At 39.2% G+C, this 13696-nt stretch overlaps 1 protein-coding gene across 2 annotated transcripts in view; it reads left to right on the top strand.

The window, feature by feature from the left end:
• Positions 1-8305, top strand: part of YES1 (YES proto-oncogene 1, Src family tyrosine kinase) — a 53195-nt gene extending 44890 nt beyond the window's left edge. For both annotated transcript variants that reach the window (XM_075142025.1, XM_075142026.1), the window contains 8 exons: positions 353-456; positions 634-783; positions 1000-1155; positions 1411-1590; positions 3916-3992; positions 4347-4500; positions 5063-5194; positions 5980-8305. In XM_075142025.1, the coding sequence (XP_074998126.1) occupies positions 353-456; positions 634-783; positions 1000-1155; positions 1411-1590; positions 3916-3992; positions 4347-4500; positions 5063-5194; positions 5980-6188 (1162 nt within the window). In that variant the 3' untranslated portion in view covers positions 6189-8305. The remainder of the gene's footprint in view (positions 1-352; positions 457-633; positions 784-999; positions 1156-1410; positions 1591-3915; positions 3993-4346; positions 4501-5062; positions 5195-5979) is intronic.
• The last annotated feature ends 5391 nt before the right edge of the window (positions 8306-13696 follow it).

The raw sequence follows: 13696 nt of genomic DNA, 5'->3' as shown, positions 1-13696 counted from the left end.
GTATTTCATTGTCACCTGATTCAGCTTGACCTGTGAACTTCTTAAACAGAAGGAAGGTGTTACTTCCGATGATGAGTACTGTTGATATCCATTGTTAAACCATCAGAAAAACATAGTATTTGCAGATAGAGGCCTCTTCACATGTATTTTGCAAACAATAGAAATGAGAGTCATATAGAAATAGGTCATCTTAATCTTTTGATTATATGGATGTCATTACTTATGTTGATCTGTAACTGCTTTGGGATATTAGTAGACCAGTCAATACTTGAGATTTCTAAATCTTGTATTTATATGATTACCAAGGCGTAGGAAGCTTTAGCTTACACATGTTCCCTTTAACATTTTCTAGGTGGTATTTTGGTAAGATGGGCAGGAAGGATGCAGAAAGGCTACTTTTAAATCCTGGGAACCAGCGTGGTATTTTCTTAGTAAGAGAGAGTGAAACCACTAAAGGTATGTATATTTATGTATCTCTCCTCTCTCCCCCATCTCCCCCCACCAAGGTGGACATAATGACCATTTTTATGTCTATTTATGTGCACACACATATGTGTATAATGACAGTTGGGGAGATATGTTAAATATGGTTTTAAATTTTTGGTGAAGAACCAAGTGTGATTTGTTTCCTAGGTGCTTACTCCCTTTCCATACGTGACTGGGATGAGGTCAGAGGCGATAATGTGAAACACTACAAAATCAGAAAACTTGACAATGGTGGATACTATATCACAACCAGAGCACAATTTGAATCTCTACAGAAGTTGGTGAAACACTACAGAGGTAAGCCCAAGTTCTAGTGTCCCGATGCTACTTTGTGCTTATCATAAGGAAGAAAAACTGCGTATGTAGCTTATTTTTAAAATTCACAATTATAAAATTTCTTTTTTATTTCACCAAACAGTAAATGGACTAGTTCTTCTTATTAACAGTAGGATGTTACTTTTGTTATAGTCTTACCCCTGCTAAATGACAAAGCTTATTTTTTCCATTTTCCAGAACATGCCGATGGGCTGTGTCATAAGCTAACAACTGTGTGTCCCACTGTGAAACCACAAACACAGGGACTAGCAAAAGATGCCTGGGAAATTCCTAGAGAATCTTTGAGGTTGGAAGTTAAGTTGGGCCAAGGATGTTTTGGTGAAGTATGGATGGGTAAGAGCTTAATGTGACACCTTTCAGTTGTTCGTGTGAATGTTTTAATGGTATTTTAAGTAAATCAGTATTGGTATCTGGAAGGGTAATCTGATAAAGAATTGAATAGAAAAAGTACTAATTACGAACAGTCACGTAAAGGTAAAAATAATATTCAATATAGTTCTAATTTATAATTATACTGTCAGCTAACAAAACAGAAGCAAAATCTCTTCGGTATTGTAAGGGAGAATAAAATCTAATTTGTTTCTCTAGGAACATGGAATGGAACCACAAAAGTAGCAATCAAGACACTAAAACCTGGTACAATGATGCCAGAAGCTTTCCTGCAGGAGGCTCAGATCATGAAGAAATTACGCCATGACAAACTTGTTCCACTATATGCCGTTGTTTCTGAGGAACCAATCTACATCGTCACTGAATTCATGACAAAAGGTGTGTGACAGAATAGTTTGAAGATACTATGTTTAAAAGGTTATTTAAGATCCTAGCAACAAATTAAATGTTTAATTAATGTTAGGTTTAAGCTGACTGGAGTATAAGTGGTAATTTTAATTAAATAAAAATGAGCAATGCTTGACCTACTTGAAGCAGTTCTGATTTAGATAGTGGGTGGAGGCATGATTTTTTTGCACATCTGTGTCACCCTTGCTAATCTTCCAAGTACAAGATCGGGGGTTTTTTCTCCTCATTTTTTAGTGTGTACTGCCTGTTATATTTAAATTGGATAGTATAGCTGGGAATATTATTATGAGAATACGCCTGCCTGTAGACAGAGTGTGCACACAGCGACAGAATCAGTTGGGGTTTGGTTTTTTGTTTGTTTGGGGTTTTTTCCCAGCAGTGTAATAGTAAATTTTAAAAAGGTTGAGGTTTTTTTTCCAGGCTCCCTCCTTTATCTCCTTGTTTTCAGTCTTTCATCCTTCTTCCCTTGCTCTATATCATTTCCCCCTACCCCTGCTGCTGAAACAGAGAGTTAGCGATTTAGGCTGAATGTAGAAATAAACATCATAAGCATATTAGCATTAAGAAGCAGCAGATTTTCAAGTCAATTATTCTAGTTTTATAAAACGCAGACTTCTGTTCACCTCACAGAGAAATTTTGCTATCCTGGTAAGAAATAGAAACTATGTTTAAGTCCAAGAGAGTGGCTGCTTGTGTTCAGTACTCTGCCACAAATCTGTGGTGGGTTTTTTTCCTATTTGGCTGGAGTTTTTAGGCGTTGTATAAGTTTGAAAAGGTAGAAAGGAATAGAAAATATAAAGAGTTCCTTCTGTGATGTTGTTCCTAAACAACACTAGACAGTCTCTCTGTCAGATCTTAAGGCTGCCATGCAAAATCAGTTTTCATTGTTCAGAAATCAGGTTTTGGCAAGGCAATCAGGAAAAAAAATCCTTTATAGCATTCTGCCTAAGAAAAAGTAAAGATTAAAACTGGAACTGGGATGTTACCTTGCAAAAGCAGAAGTAAAGAATTGGAAAACTAGTTGCATGTTTGTCTTAAGTTATGGATTCAAAATGCCATTGGAAGCCTCTGTTTTCATTTGAAAAACTTCTCACATTTTACCAAAAAACGTAAAACCTCTTTGGTGGTTCCTATTTGAAAGTTAGTAGAACAATTTTTTTTTCCGTTTCTTTTTCTTTTTTTACAAGGAAAAGATGTGGGTAAGAACTGCACAGTACCCAAATTTTTTTCCAATGTGGACAGTTTACTAGAATTCAGTGTGAAATATTTGCTCCTCTTCAGTCCTTTGAGCTCATGAATCAAGATGGGAAAAAGTCTGTGCACACACAACACACACACAAACATCAGCAGCAGCGTGGGCCTGGCCTGCCAGGCTTTTACTTTCAATGCAAAAATACAGCAAGTGACTAAAACCACATCGGAGGCATCTAATTCACAGCTACAGCCATGAATCCACTGCAAGATCTGCAGTTCCGTGTTGTTTTCCCCACCATCGCCACACTTGCAATTTTGTCGTCGTAATTTTGACTGTGATGAGACTGATTAGTTATCAGTCTTCACCAGTTTCTTGAGAAAGAGATCATGTGCCTGTATCCTTATGGCATAATAACACCTGTAGGGAAAGCTGTTATGTTAGAGACAAAGTTTTACCATGAGTGTAAAGATTACCGTGTTAAAAGGAGCACAGGTCCTTGGAACTGATTTCAAATACTACTCATGTTGTAATGTTCTGGACACGATTGCATTATATAAATGGGAGAAGATAATATATCGTAAAGAATGGAAGATACTTCTGTTTTCTCCTGTAAGGCAGAAAAGGCAACAAAATAAAAGCAACAATTTCAGAATCTTTCTCTAGTATATAATTGGAGCTGGAATAAAAATTTAAGTAACGGATAGGAGGTTTTTTGTTCTTTAGTTATAAATCTGACTGTGGGAAAAAAGCCCAACTAGGAAGGGCACTGATACCAGGAATATTGGGAAAAATCCTTATGTATTGCCATATAATCATCAAGCAGCAGTCTGCTTTATTAGTGTTCAGTTATCTGAATTATTGAAATGGATTCCAAAATACGTGGATAAAACTTGCACTAACTAGTTATCAGGGCAGAGTCAACTACAGGCATAGGCATTGACTCATGTATTCTTTTAAATTACGGGTTTTCAAACACAGATTTTGGGAGATGAATGTGTAAACCATAATGTCTAGGAAAAAAAATCTCATTTATGTTTTCAGGTCAAATTAATGTTTTGGTTTTTTCCTTTTTTTCCCCCAAAATGTGTCATCTTTTACAGGCAGCTTGCTAGACTTCCTTAAAGAAGGAGAAGGGAAATACTTAAAACTCCCACAGCTGGTTGACATGGCTGCTCAGGTACATTGTATAAACCAAGAAAACTGTATTTTATGCGTAGAGAAGAGATTTTAAAATATATGAGATATCAACTAAACATGAATATTGAACAGTCTGGCTATTGTATGCTGTTCTGTCTTACACCTTCTGTTGTAGGTTTGTAGTTTGTCAGAAAGACACAAGTCTAGTTCCTAATTAGCCGAACTGCTGTATAGCCAGATACGCTCTAGTCAGTGCTGTCACAGGCTCTTGGTATGCTATACTTCCTATACTTACGCAATGAGAATGGAGCTAAAATAAAGGGGTACAGCTTAATGCTTGGGATAAATGTATATAGTCATGAAAAATAATCTTTAATAAAACTTTATTTTTAAGATTGCTGATGGCATGGCTTACATTGAAAGAATGAACTACATCCACAGGGATCTCCGGGCAGCTAACATTCTTGTAGGAGACAATCTTGTGTGTAAAATAGCAGACTTTGGTTTAGCAAGGTTAATAGAGGACAATGAGTACACTGCAAGACAAGGTAAGACCGATTTATTTACTGAATAAATAATACCAGTTACCTTCAAATTACTTAGAACTATTACATTTAGCAGAATGTGTCTGTGTATTCTGTCCACATGAATAAAGATTATGCATGTAAGTGTGCTTTCGCAGCTATGTTTAGGTATCCCCCTCGCCTAAGTGCAATTTTAGTAAACTTTTTAATGTTCAAAATTATCTGGCAGTTTGCTTATGTTTTTAGTTATTTTTTTCGGGTAAAACTTGCTACAGTTTGAAGAGAGCTGAGATTCCAGCGACGTTGCTCATCAGATTCTGAAGATCATCCCACTTTTAGAAATATATTTAATTAAGAATCTCAGATGTCTTAAGGGCTTCCAAAAATTGTAGCCAGTAGTTGCTGCCCTAGTTTGAAACTGCTTTCCAGTTTGAAATATTAAAATACTAAAGCACATCAAATTTTGTCAACAAAGCAAAATGTAAAAATTTTTTGAACGCAGTATTCTTTCTAAAATATTTCAAAGAGTAGGCAAATGGTGCATAAGCAAGGGAAAATTGAGTATCTGTCTTTCCAATGTTTGTAGGAGCTAAATTTCCAATTAAATGGACCGCTCCGGAAGCAGCACTGTATGGTCGGTTTACAATCAAGTCGGATGTATGGTCATTTGGAATTTTACTGACAGAGCTGGTAACAAAGGGGAGAGTGCCATATCCAGGTAAGAGGAAAATTTAATAGATTTTTCTTTTCTTTGTTGTATTCTGTGCTGCTGCTTACTTTTTGCCTTCCTTCAAAGCCCACAGTTGACAAGCAGAGACAAAAACTTAGTCGTGCTTCACTGGTTCCTTTGTTCATAAATCTACTTTGTTTTATTTACAGATTAACTATTATATATTTTTAAAGAGTTTAAGATAATAGCATTTGTAAATGTGACTGATAGTTCATTTCGGATTAGTGGGTATCCTTATGTTTCCCTATCTGTCTGTTCCTGAAATTTCTACTTTTGACATTTTCCCAGGCTATAGTGAGCATCAGTAGAGTGAACCTGCTAGACCAGTTTTTGAAACTCAACATACATAACGTATTTTGTCAGATATTTTGCTGTGACTGGAACTTGTGAGGCAGCTCTGTTAGGTATAAAATGCCTTTTTCTTGGCCTGATTTCAAATTAAGTGGTCCTTGAATGAACCTAAGGCAGGCAGAAGGTATTTGTGCTTGAGTCTCCGTTTTGAAAGGACAGGCCCAAGGCAGTGGGAAAGCATGCAAATGAGAAAGTACACAAATGGAAGAAGGACTAGGTATTAAGGAATTACCAGTGTAATGAAATAATTTTCAGAAATGTATTTAGTGCAAGAAACACAAAATTCTTTCATTATGAAGTGCGTTCATTAAAGGTTCTGTTATGGTAGATTCACGTGCATTGCAGCTGGAGAGACACTTTAAAAACTCTGGGAAACTGTTCTTTGCATAATGTCATTCAGAGCTAACATGCTTTCCTTTTAGGAATGGTGAATCGGGAAGTTCTGGAACAAGTGGAGCGTGGATATAGGATGCCTTGCCCACAAGGCTGCCCAGAGTCTCTCCATGAGTTAATGAAACTGTGTTGGAAGAAGGACCCTGATGAGAGACCAACATTTGAATATATACAGTCTTTCTTGGAGGACTATTTTACTGCTACAGAACCACAGTACCAGCCTGGAGACAATTTATAAGCCAACGGTCTATATAACATGCACAAATCTGCCAAATGTAAAAGACTTGCAAAGAATTCCTGATGTCTATAAGGAATCAAAGGAAAGAAAATCTTCGCTACTTTGCATGCTCTTAATGGCAAACTGGAATTTCATAATGCAGTTGCACAAAACCACTTTTAAAGTGTTATAATCTAATTTACCAATGACATGTTTTTATTTTTTTCCTCTTTCCTAGCTGATTTTCAGGGTCCAAAGGAAGCTTACTGAAAATATGGGGTAGAAAAATGAGTGTTGGTGTGAACAATAGCAGAAAAACCAATGTTTCAAATCCTTTATTTTCCCAACGTTTGATAATCGTTCTACTAAAGAGGGAATTATCTGGAATTAGTGACCTTGGGGTAAGACATTTTTGAAGCAGAAGAACTTTGTGGGACCAAGCAATTCTATTCCAGTTCTGTAAAACTCTGTGTTCAAAATTAGATGTGTGTGCTCCCCTCCACCCCCCAAAAAAAAGATGGTACAACTATATTTGATATATAGTCTTGATCTTTAAGCTTCCTCTTGCATGGACTTAATTAGGGTAGGCAGGTTAAAAGAGAAATTGGAACAGTGAATGACAAACTTGATCTAAATGGTAGACCTCAATAGTGAAATTAGAGAGCATAATGCACTGTGTTAATACTTGTATTAATATAACTGGAAAGTAGCATGAGAGATTTTTCTTTTTTCTTTCTGCATAGCTAATTAAGAATAATGAAGGTAACTAGAAAATGAGGTAATATTTTATAAAATTGTGTTGATAAAGTATGATGATATTTGAACTTGAAGCTATGTAATACAATCAGGGGGGTAAAGCCTTCAATCTTTTAAGCTCCAATCCAGCAGCGAGCTTTTGTATGGGAGGACTACCTGAACAAAGCTCACCAGGAAAGCAAGACTGAAGCTGGTAAATGGCCACTTTTTAGTCCTTTTTCAGAGACAGGTTTGGTACTGTTGTGTGTGACTTATATGTGTTAACAAGGGTGGGTGCCACAAATGCTAGCTGTCACTAGTTCAGGGATTTGATTGCACTTTTGCTTTTCTTGACTATTAAGACACACTTACACGCAGTTGCTCTTCCCACTTCTGCCCTTCCTACAGAATTATTTAACTAAAAATAAACAAAAGAAAATGTGAAAGTTTAAAAACTAAAGGGATAAAATATATTTAATATTGTCCGAATATAGTGACATTGAAATTTGCTGGCATTCAGCCCAGCTGACACTACATCTAGATTTATTTTCTTTGGCTACTGACATATCAAGCAATAACATCATGTCTTTTACTCAACAATTTGCATGAGGTTCTTGAATTTCTGATCAAGCTTATGTACTTTAATTTTGAAACACTAAACTCTTACTTAGCTACCAGGTTGGAATTCGTATTATCATTGTAAAGCTGTCCAACAAATGAATTTCAGAAAAGCTGGTAATATAGTTCTGGTACTAAACTTAACATTCTTCATGGGTTTACACTACATTGAATCCAACTACCAAACAGATCTTTGTAAGAACAGTGCCATCATTTTTGATTTTCCCTCGACATCGCTCATCACCTATACATCTGTGGTTATCAAATTTTAAAAGGGCTTTATGTAAGAAAAACAAAAATAAAACAAAAAAACCACACACAAAAAAAAAAATCAAAAAACCCAAAAAATACAATGGAATTTTAATTTTTCTAAGTATTTTAAAATTAATAACACAATCATATGAGTTTATGTATTAATATAGTTATAACAAAAAATGCCAAAAATGACAGTGGCATTGTCTGGATTTTTAATTACTGAATGGAACAGTTCATTGTAATAACACTTGTATAGTAAAGGAATAAAACACTAACTTAATGAACATGTTCATTGTAAATGGTTGTGTATTATAAGACTTCTCCGAAAGAGTTTGTATGTTTATGAAAATTTATTTGTTTCACCTGAAGACCTTGACGTGGTTCTTACCCTAACAGAGTTTAAAATTCACATTCACACTTTTTATATAAATAGTAATAAGTTTAATTATGTAACTAAGTATTTTTATAAAGAATGGCATTGTTGAACTGTTTTGCAGAATTGGTTCAAAATAAATTTCTCCTTGATTGCATCTGCTTATTTGAGGGGGGGAAAGGCGGGAGGGGGACAAAAGCAGAGTAGCCTTCATTTTGAGGGGAAAAGGAGGGGAACAAAACCTTCATGAGCTTTGGGTGTATTTTTATCCTCTGCAAACTACTTTAATGTCCTTTCATACAAAATGCTGAGTTCATGGTGCATTATTGCTGTGAAAGGGGAGACATTTTCCAGAGCAGTTCAGAAGACCTTGGCAGGGCTAGAACAATTCTGTCTGGACTTAAAACTAACCCTGTGACAGACAGACAGACAGACTTGGGATTCTTGTGAGAGCAAGTCCAACGTAGACTTTCAGCTGGCGGTCACTGCCACGCTGTAGGGCAAACACAGTTCCTCTCTCCTGCTTTATCTGGTATTAGCAGCCACTGTTGACTTCTGTGTAATTTTTCAGGGAATTTTATACATTTGTTCTTGTGATGGCTGATGTTTTATCTCAACTTCGCTGACTGTTACCTGTCTCAATGACCAGTACAACTCAAACCGCAAATCCTGACATGTATATACAGTGCCACTGTAGATTTAGGAGCTAGTACTGTTTGAGTTTCAATAATAACTAATACAGCACTAAAACCATTCTTCTTACAGAAGCTACAAACTGCAAAGTTTACTGTATTTTTAGTATTTCCTGTAATGTAATTAATGTTTTACTATTTTTAATGACAACAATCCTGTAACTTCTGGTAATCTGTACTCTCCCCGTTGCCCATCAGAAGGTTGTGATACCCATTCTACATGCTAGGCCTGCAGATTGTGTCTGTCGTGTTGTTTCAAGCTGTAGTATTTTAAGAATATTTTCCTACTATTTTTGAGTAAACTTCCAAGCATAAAAATGTGTACGATCCTACTATTTAGATAAAATACATCCCTATTTTAGCATAAAGCATTATGAAAAGAACCTTACGTGTTCTTATCCTTGCAACCACTGAATTGTCATTTTGCTAGGCTTGTGAGTAGCTCTTGCCACTGAAAAGTAGCCTTGGAAAGGTCTTCCCCCCCACCCCACCCCTTTAAAAAAAAAAAAAAAAAGTAAGTCTCCTAGAAACAAGCCGGAATGCTATCTTACCTGTAGTCATCTACAGTACTGTTTATTCTAAAACACATTATCCATAGCTGGAATGAGTATAAATGAATATAAAGAACTAAACTTAATCAGCCCCCACTTCTGTTATTTATTTTGATCTGTTCAATCCAATAAACTTCTGAGTTTTTAAGTTTTCTGTGAAGATGCTCTAGATGTTTGTATTTGTGCCAGCTTTCGCCCAACACACAAGACTGCTTAGAGCTACACAGTCATGTTGGGCTTAAACCACAGGAACACTTAGCTCACTTCAGCTAAGCAGTACATGGCAAACAGGAGACTCAAATTCTCACACCTTGCAAAGGAATTTAGGACTAAATTTGAATAACTGATTTGGGCACCATAAGCGCGTCTGGGTGGGTGACTGCTAAAGTACAGGATTGTGATTCATCCAGTAGCTATTGTCTTGTGCAGGTACTTGGACACTTACTTGTGCAAATGCCTAGAAGCGCAGGTGCCTTCATAGCCGCGCATCTTGCTCCTACTTCAGCCCGATCCTAACGCAGGAAGAAGGCTGCCATTGACCTCCCAGGCACCGCAGGAGGCTGGCACTCAGAGCAGGGCTGGGAAGCCCCGTGATGCGCATCTCTGGCAGACGCCTTTTCAAGACAGGGTGGGAAGAGTCAGTAGGTGGGAAGGGGATGGTTGTATCTATTTTTGATATAATGGCCTCGAGTGTAAAACCTGGGCTCTGATCAAGAATCCTGGATAGCTGGTGGATCTTATACAGGTGGTTGTCAGCTGTGAGAGACTGTTAGGAGGTTGTTGAGAGTGGGGAGCAGAACCCACTGCAGGGCTTCACCTGCAGCCACAGGCTTAGGCCTTTGCTCAAGGACCAGGTTCTTTTTTTTTTTCTCTGCACTTTTCCCTACTGACACAGGGAGAGTGTTAGCTGGAAAAACATCAACAGCTTCCCTGCTTCTCCCTTAGCACAGAGGAGGGAAAGGGAGGGAGGGAGACGGGAGGATGGAGGTGAGCAGCTGAGGTACTACACTTCTTCACCGGGCAGAGGGAAGCAGGTTGAGGGGTGTGCATAGCAGGTGACATCTGTTCTCTGTCATATTTTGAAAAGGAGGTAGAAATGCGGGGAAACTGAGGAGCATCTGTTCCCTTGTGCGCAGCAGAAATGGAGCAAGGCTAATGCCAAGTGCTGCTTCTGTTTTCCATGGTGGTTCTGGTCAGCTCACCCTGACTGGTTCCTAGCAGAGCCCCTTCATATTAGCTGGGGAGTCCCAAGCATCGTTCTGCTGTCATTTGTAAGAGTGAACCTTGATCAGCTCTTAGGAAAAAAAAATGATAGCCTAACCAGAGATACTGGTCCCTGGATCCCAAATTGGCAGGGACGCTTGCCTCTGGAGCTCAGCCCCAGAGTGATGGCATTTCAGACACGGGCAAGTAGCTTAGCATTTCCTTCCTAGTGGACGTATGTGGATGTAGGATTTTGTGTTAGGTTTCCCTCCTCTCCATGTGGGTACGGCATGCCTAGAACTTAACAGAGTTCAGGCATTACCCATGGGACACACGTTCTTTACTGGTCCTGCTCTCTGAGCTTATTTTCCTTGTTAGTTCTGCATGCAAACATGCGCTTCTTGTAGGTAGCACATTGTGGGGGTTTTTTTAACATTCTCTTTTAATTTAAAGGTATATTTTTTGTCAAATTGTAATAAGCACTGTTGTTGGGGGATCAAAGTATTTATAGTACTGTGTACTTTTACAGAACATTGTCCATCTCCTCTTAGTATTTCATTTACTTTAAGTGAGTAGAAACATGTGTTGGTTATCGTGGTGTTTTGATTTGTTCTTCTTGAAGGAGAGAGGACAGTTACCTAGTTAAACTCAGCAGGGTCTGAGGAACAGACTGGAAATTTAAAAGGGAAACCTGAATACAAGCACTCTTGATGAATCAGTCATGTACCAACACTGAAGCTGACTGCTGTGAAAGCATTCCTTTTTTTATCAAAAAGCTACTCCCAATAGGAGCACTTCACCCCTCTCCTTTGTGCCCTGCTGCTAGGTTATTGAGTCTCTAGCTGAGGCTACTGATAAGTACATACTGGGAAATGGAAAGATCTGTGCATCTTACATTTGGCCCTGAAAATCCATCCCATGCGTGCTAACAACTCACTTTTTTCCTGAATCTCAACAGGTGCCAGCTGCTGCATTCACCATTCATTCAGTACCCCCACATTTATTCACGTCTGGGGCAGCCTTCCAGGGGCTCCGTGGCTGATGATCCTTCTCTCGGCTTCAGTGTTTGGAAGCACCAGGGTTGTATTTGCTGGGTAAGGAAGCATTTCTGCTCTTTCAAAAACAAAAAAGGATAAATCTCAGTTCAGCTCCCATGATCAAAGTGCCACAAATAAGGAGAACATCTAATCATTTCACGGCTTCATCACGAAAACAGTGAGGATGGTTCCCTGTTCCTCCAGCAACTGTGGAGGATGCCACTCACGGAGGTGCTCAAGGTGTGTTGTCGAACAGTGAACGACCGTGCTAGATTGCAGTCCCTGTTCCATCCTGGCCAGGAGGCCAAGTCTGTGTTCTGTCCTGTTCCCAAGAAAAGGCAAGAGTGTTGGCTCACATTGCTAAGAGCGGAAGCTGGCGACTAGATGACTTACATCCCTTACATCCCTCTACCCACCTTCCTCTCCTCTCAGTTCTAGCCGAGGTGCTCGCTCTTCACCACAACTGACCGGCTTTTATTTCTCCGTCATGTGGCTGTGCAGTAATAGCATGAACATATATGAGAATTTACAGAACTAAAGATTAGAAGCCTTTAGCAGCCTTATGTACCATCTGCGTTTTTTTCTTTTTTAAATGGAAGATGCCTGGCAAATTAAGCAGCCTTATTAAAGCAAGGTCAGATCCATATCACTTTCACTGGAGTTTTGATTTCATTCTATATTACCCTCTTCACTTATGGAATGGCCCTGTCTTTCAAATTGGCTTATGACTAGCAAAAATGTACATTCTTTTTCTTTGTGCTAAAAGACTGCAAGTACAATAGAAATAATTTCCATATTTACATTTTAATTTAGTGTTATTTGTTAAGGTGACTGCATCAAAATCTGTGCATTTAATCTTCTTGCCACCTTTATCAAAGGACTACCATTTGTGAGGGGAGATTTTTTTCTATTTGATACTGAAGTTCAATCCATAGCTTCAGTGGGTTTAAGGTTATAATAAGTAGATTACTAATAGGCTAAATATAATATCTGGCGCCACTGTCATTAGAATGGCCCCAGCCTTTTCAGACTGCTAAAGTGTTTTGAAGAGCAAGTGTGTGTATACTCAGCAATAGCTATGCCCCCTGAGTTCAACTGATCATTAAGGTAAGAAGGAGTGACCCTCTCTGCAGCTTGGGGATGACAAATGCCATTCAGGAAGATAGGGATACACATCCACTTTGACAGGCCAGCCTGCCTTGTGCAAATGCTCTTGATTTATCAACAAAATAGCACAACCCTCGTTTGTTTTTCGTCCCAAGACAGACACTGTTATGCCAGGCCATAGGCAGAAATCTACTGATACGCAGCATCTGTCTTCGGGTTTTCCAAGGCGCCTGCCATCTTACCCAACAACCCTTATTACCCAATATATAGCATTTCTCACTCTCAAACACTTCGCAAATGAGATCAATGTCATTATCTCTGGATGGCAAATTAAGGCCAGGGGAGAAGAGGTATTTTGACTCATCCAGGATCAAGTTGAAGACCGTGATCGAGCAGCAGCCAGAATCTAGCATTTGGTCTACTGGGAATTTCCTTTCAGATGGGCAGCTTTTAGCATCGCCTACCAACCTCGACTCCCGGTCTTGAGCTTGGAGAGGTGATTTCCTAAGAAAAGCCTGTAGTAATTTCCCATTATGCCCTACAATGGACACCTGGGCTGCTCCAAGAAAGTGGAACAACCTGCGTAAAGCCTGTGGGCCCTGCACAACAATTTGGCTGCCATAAAGCCAGTGCATCAATCATGATGTGCAGACAGCGTGGAGCTTGAGCTGGGAAACCCCGCCAGCCCCTGGCATGCTCAGCCTGGAGCTAGCCCAGGTGGCCCTGGGGTGCAGCTAGCCACCACACAGACAGCCCACGTGTGGGTAAGCGCTTGACCTCGTCCTCTGAGGATGGCAGTGACTGTCAGCGGCATCCGCCTCCCCAGCTCGCTGGGCTGCTGCATCATGGACACCATGGTACGCACGGCCAGGCGGGCAGGAGGCTTTTGTCAGGCAAAGCAGTTTGTTATGACAGGACACGGCTGCGATGGTGTTCTACGAGCAGTGCCAGCGAGCAC

Source organism: Calonectris borealis, chromosome 2 (genome assembly GCF_964195595.1).
Source record: "Calonectris borealis chromosome 2, bCalBor7.hap1.2, whole genome shotgun sequence".
In the NCBI taxonomy this organism is placed as follows: Eukaryota; Metazoa; Chordata; class Aves; order Procellariiformes; family Procellariidae; genus Calonectris; species Calonectris borealis.
The sequence above is the reverse complement of the archived record's forward strand: the minus strand, read 5'-3'. Positions and strand labels throughout refer to the sequence as shown.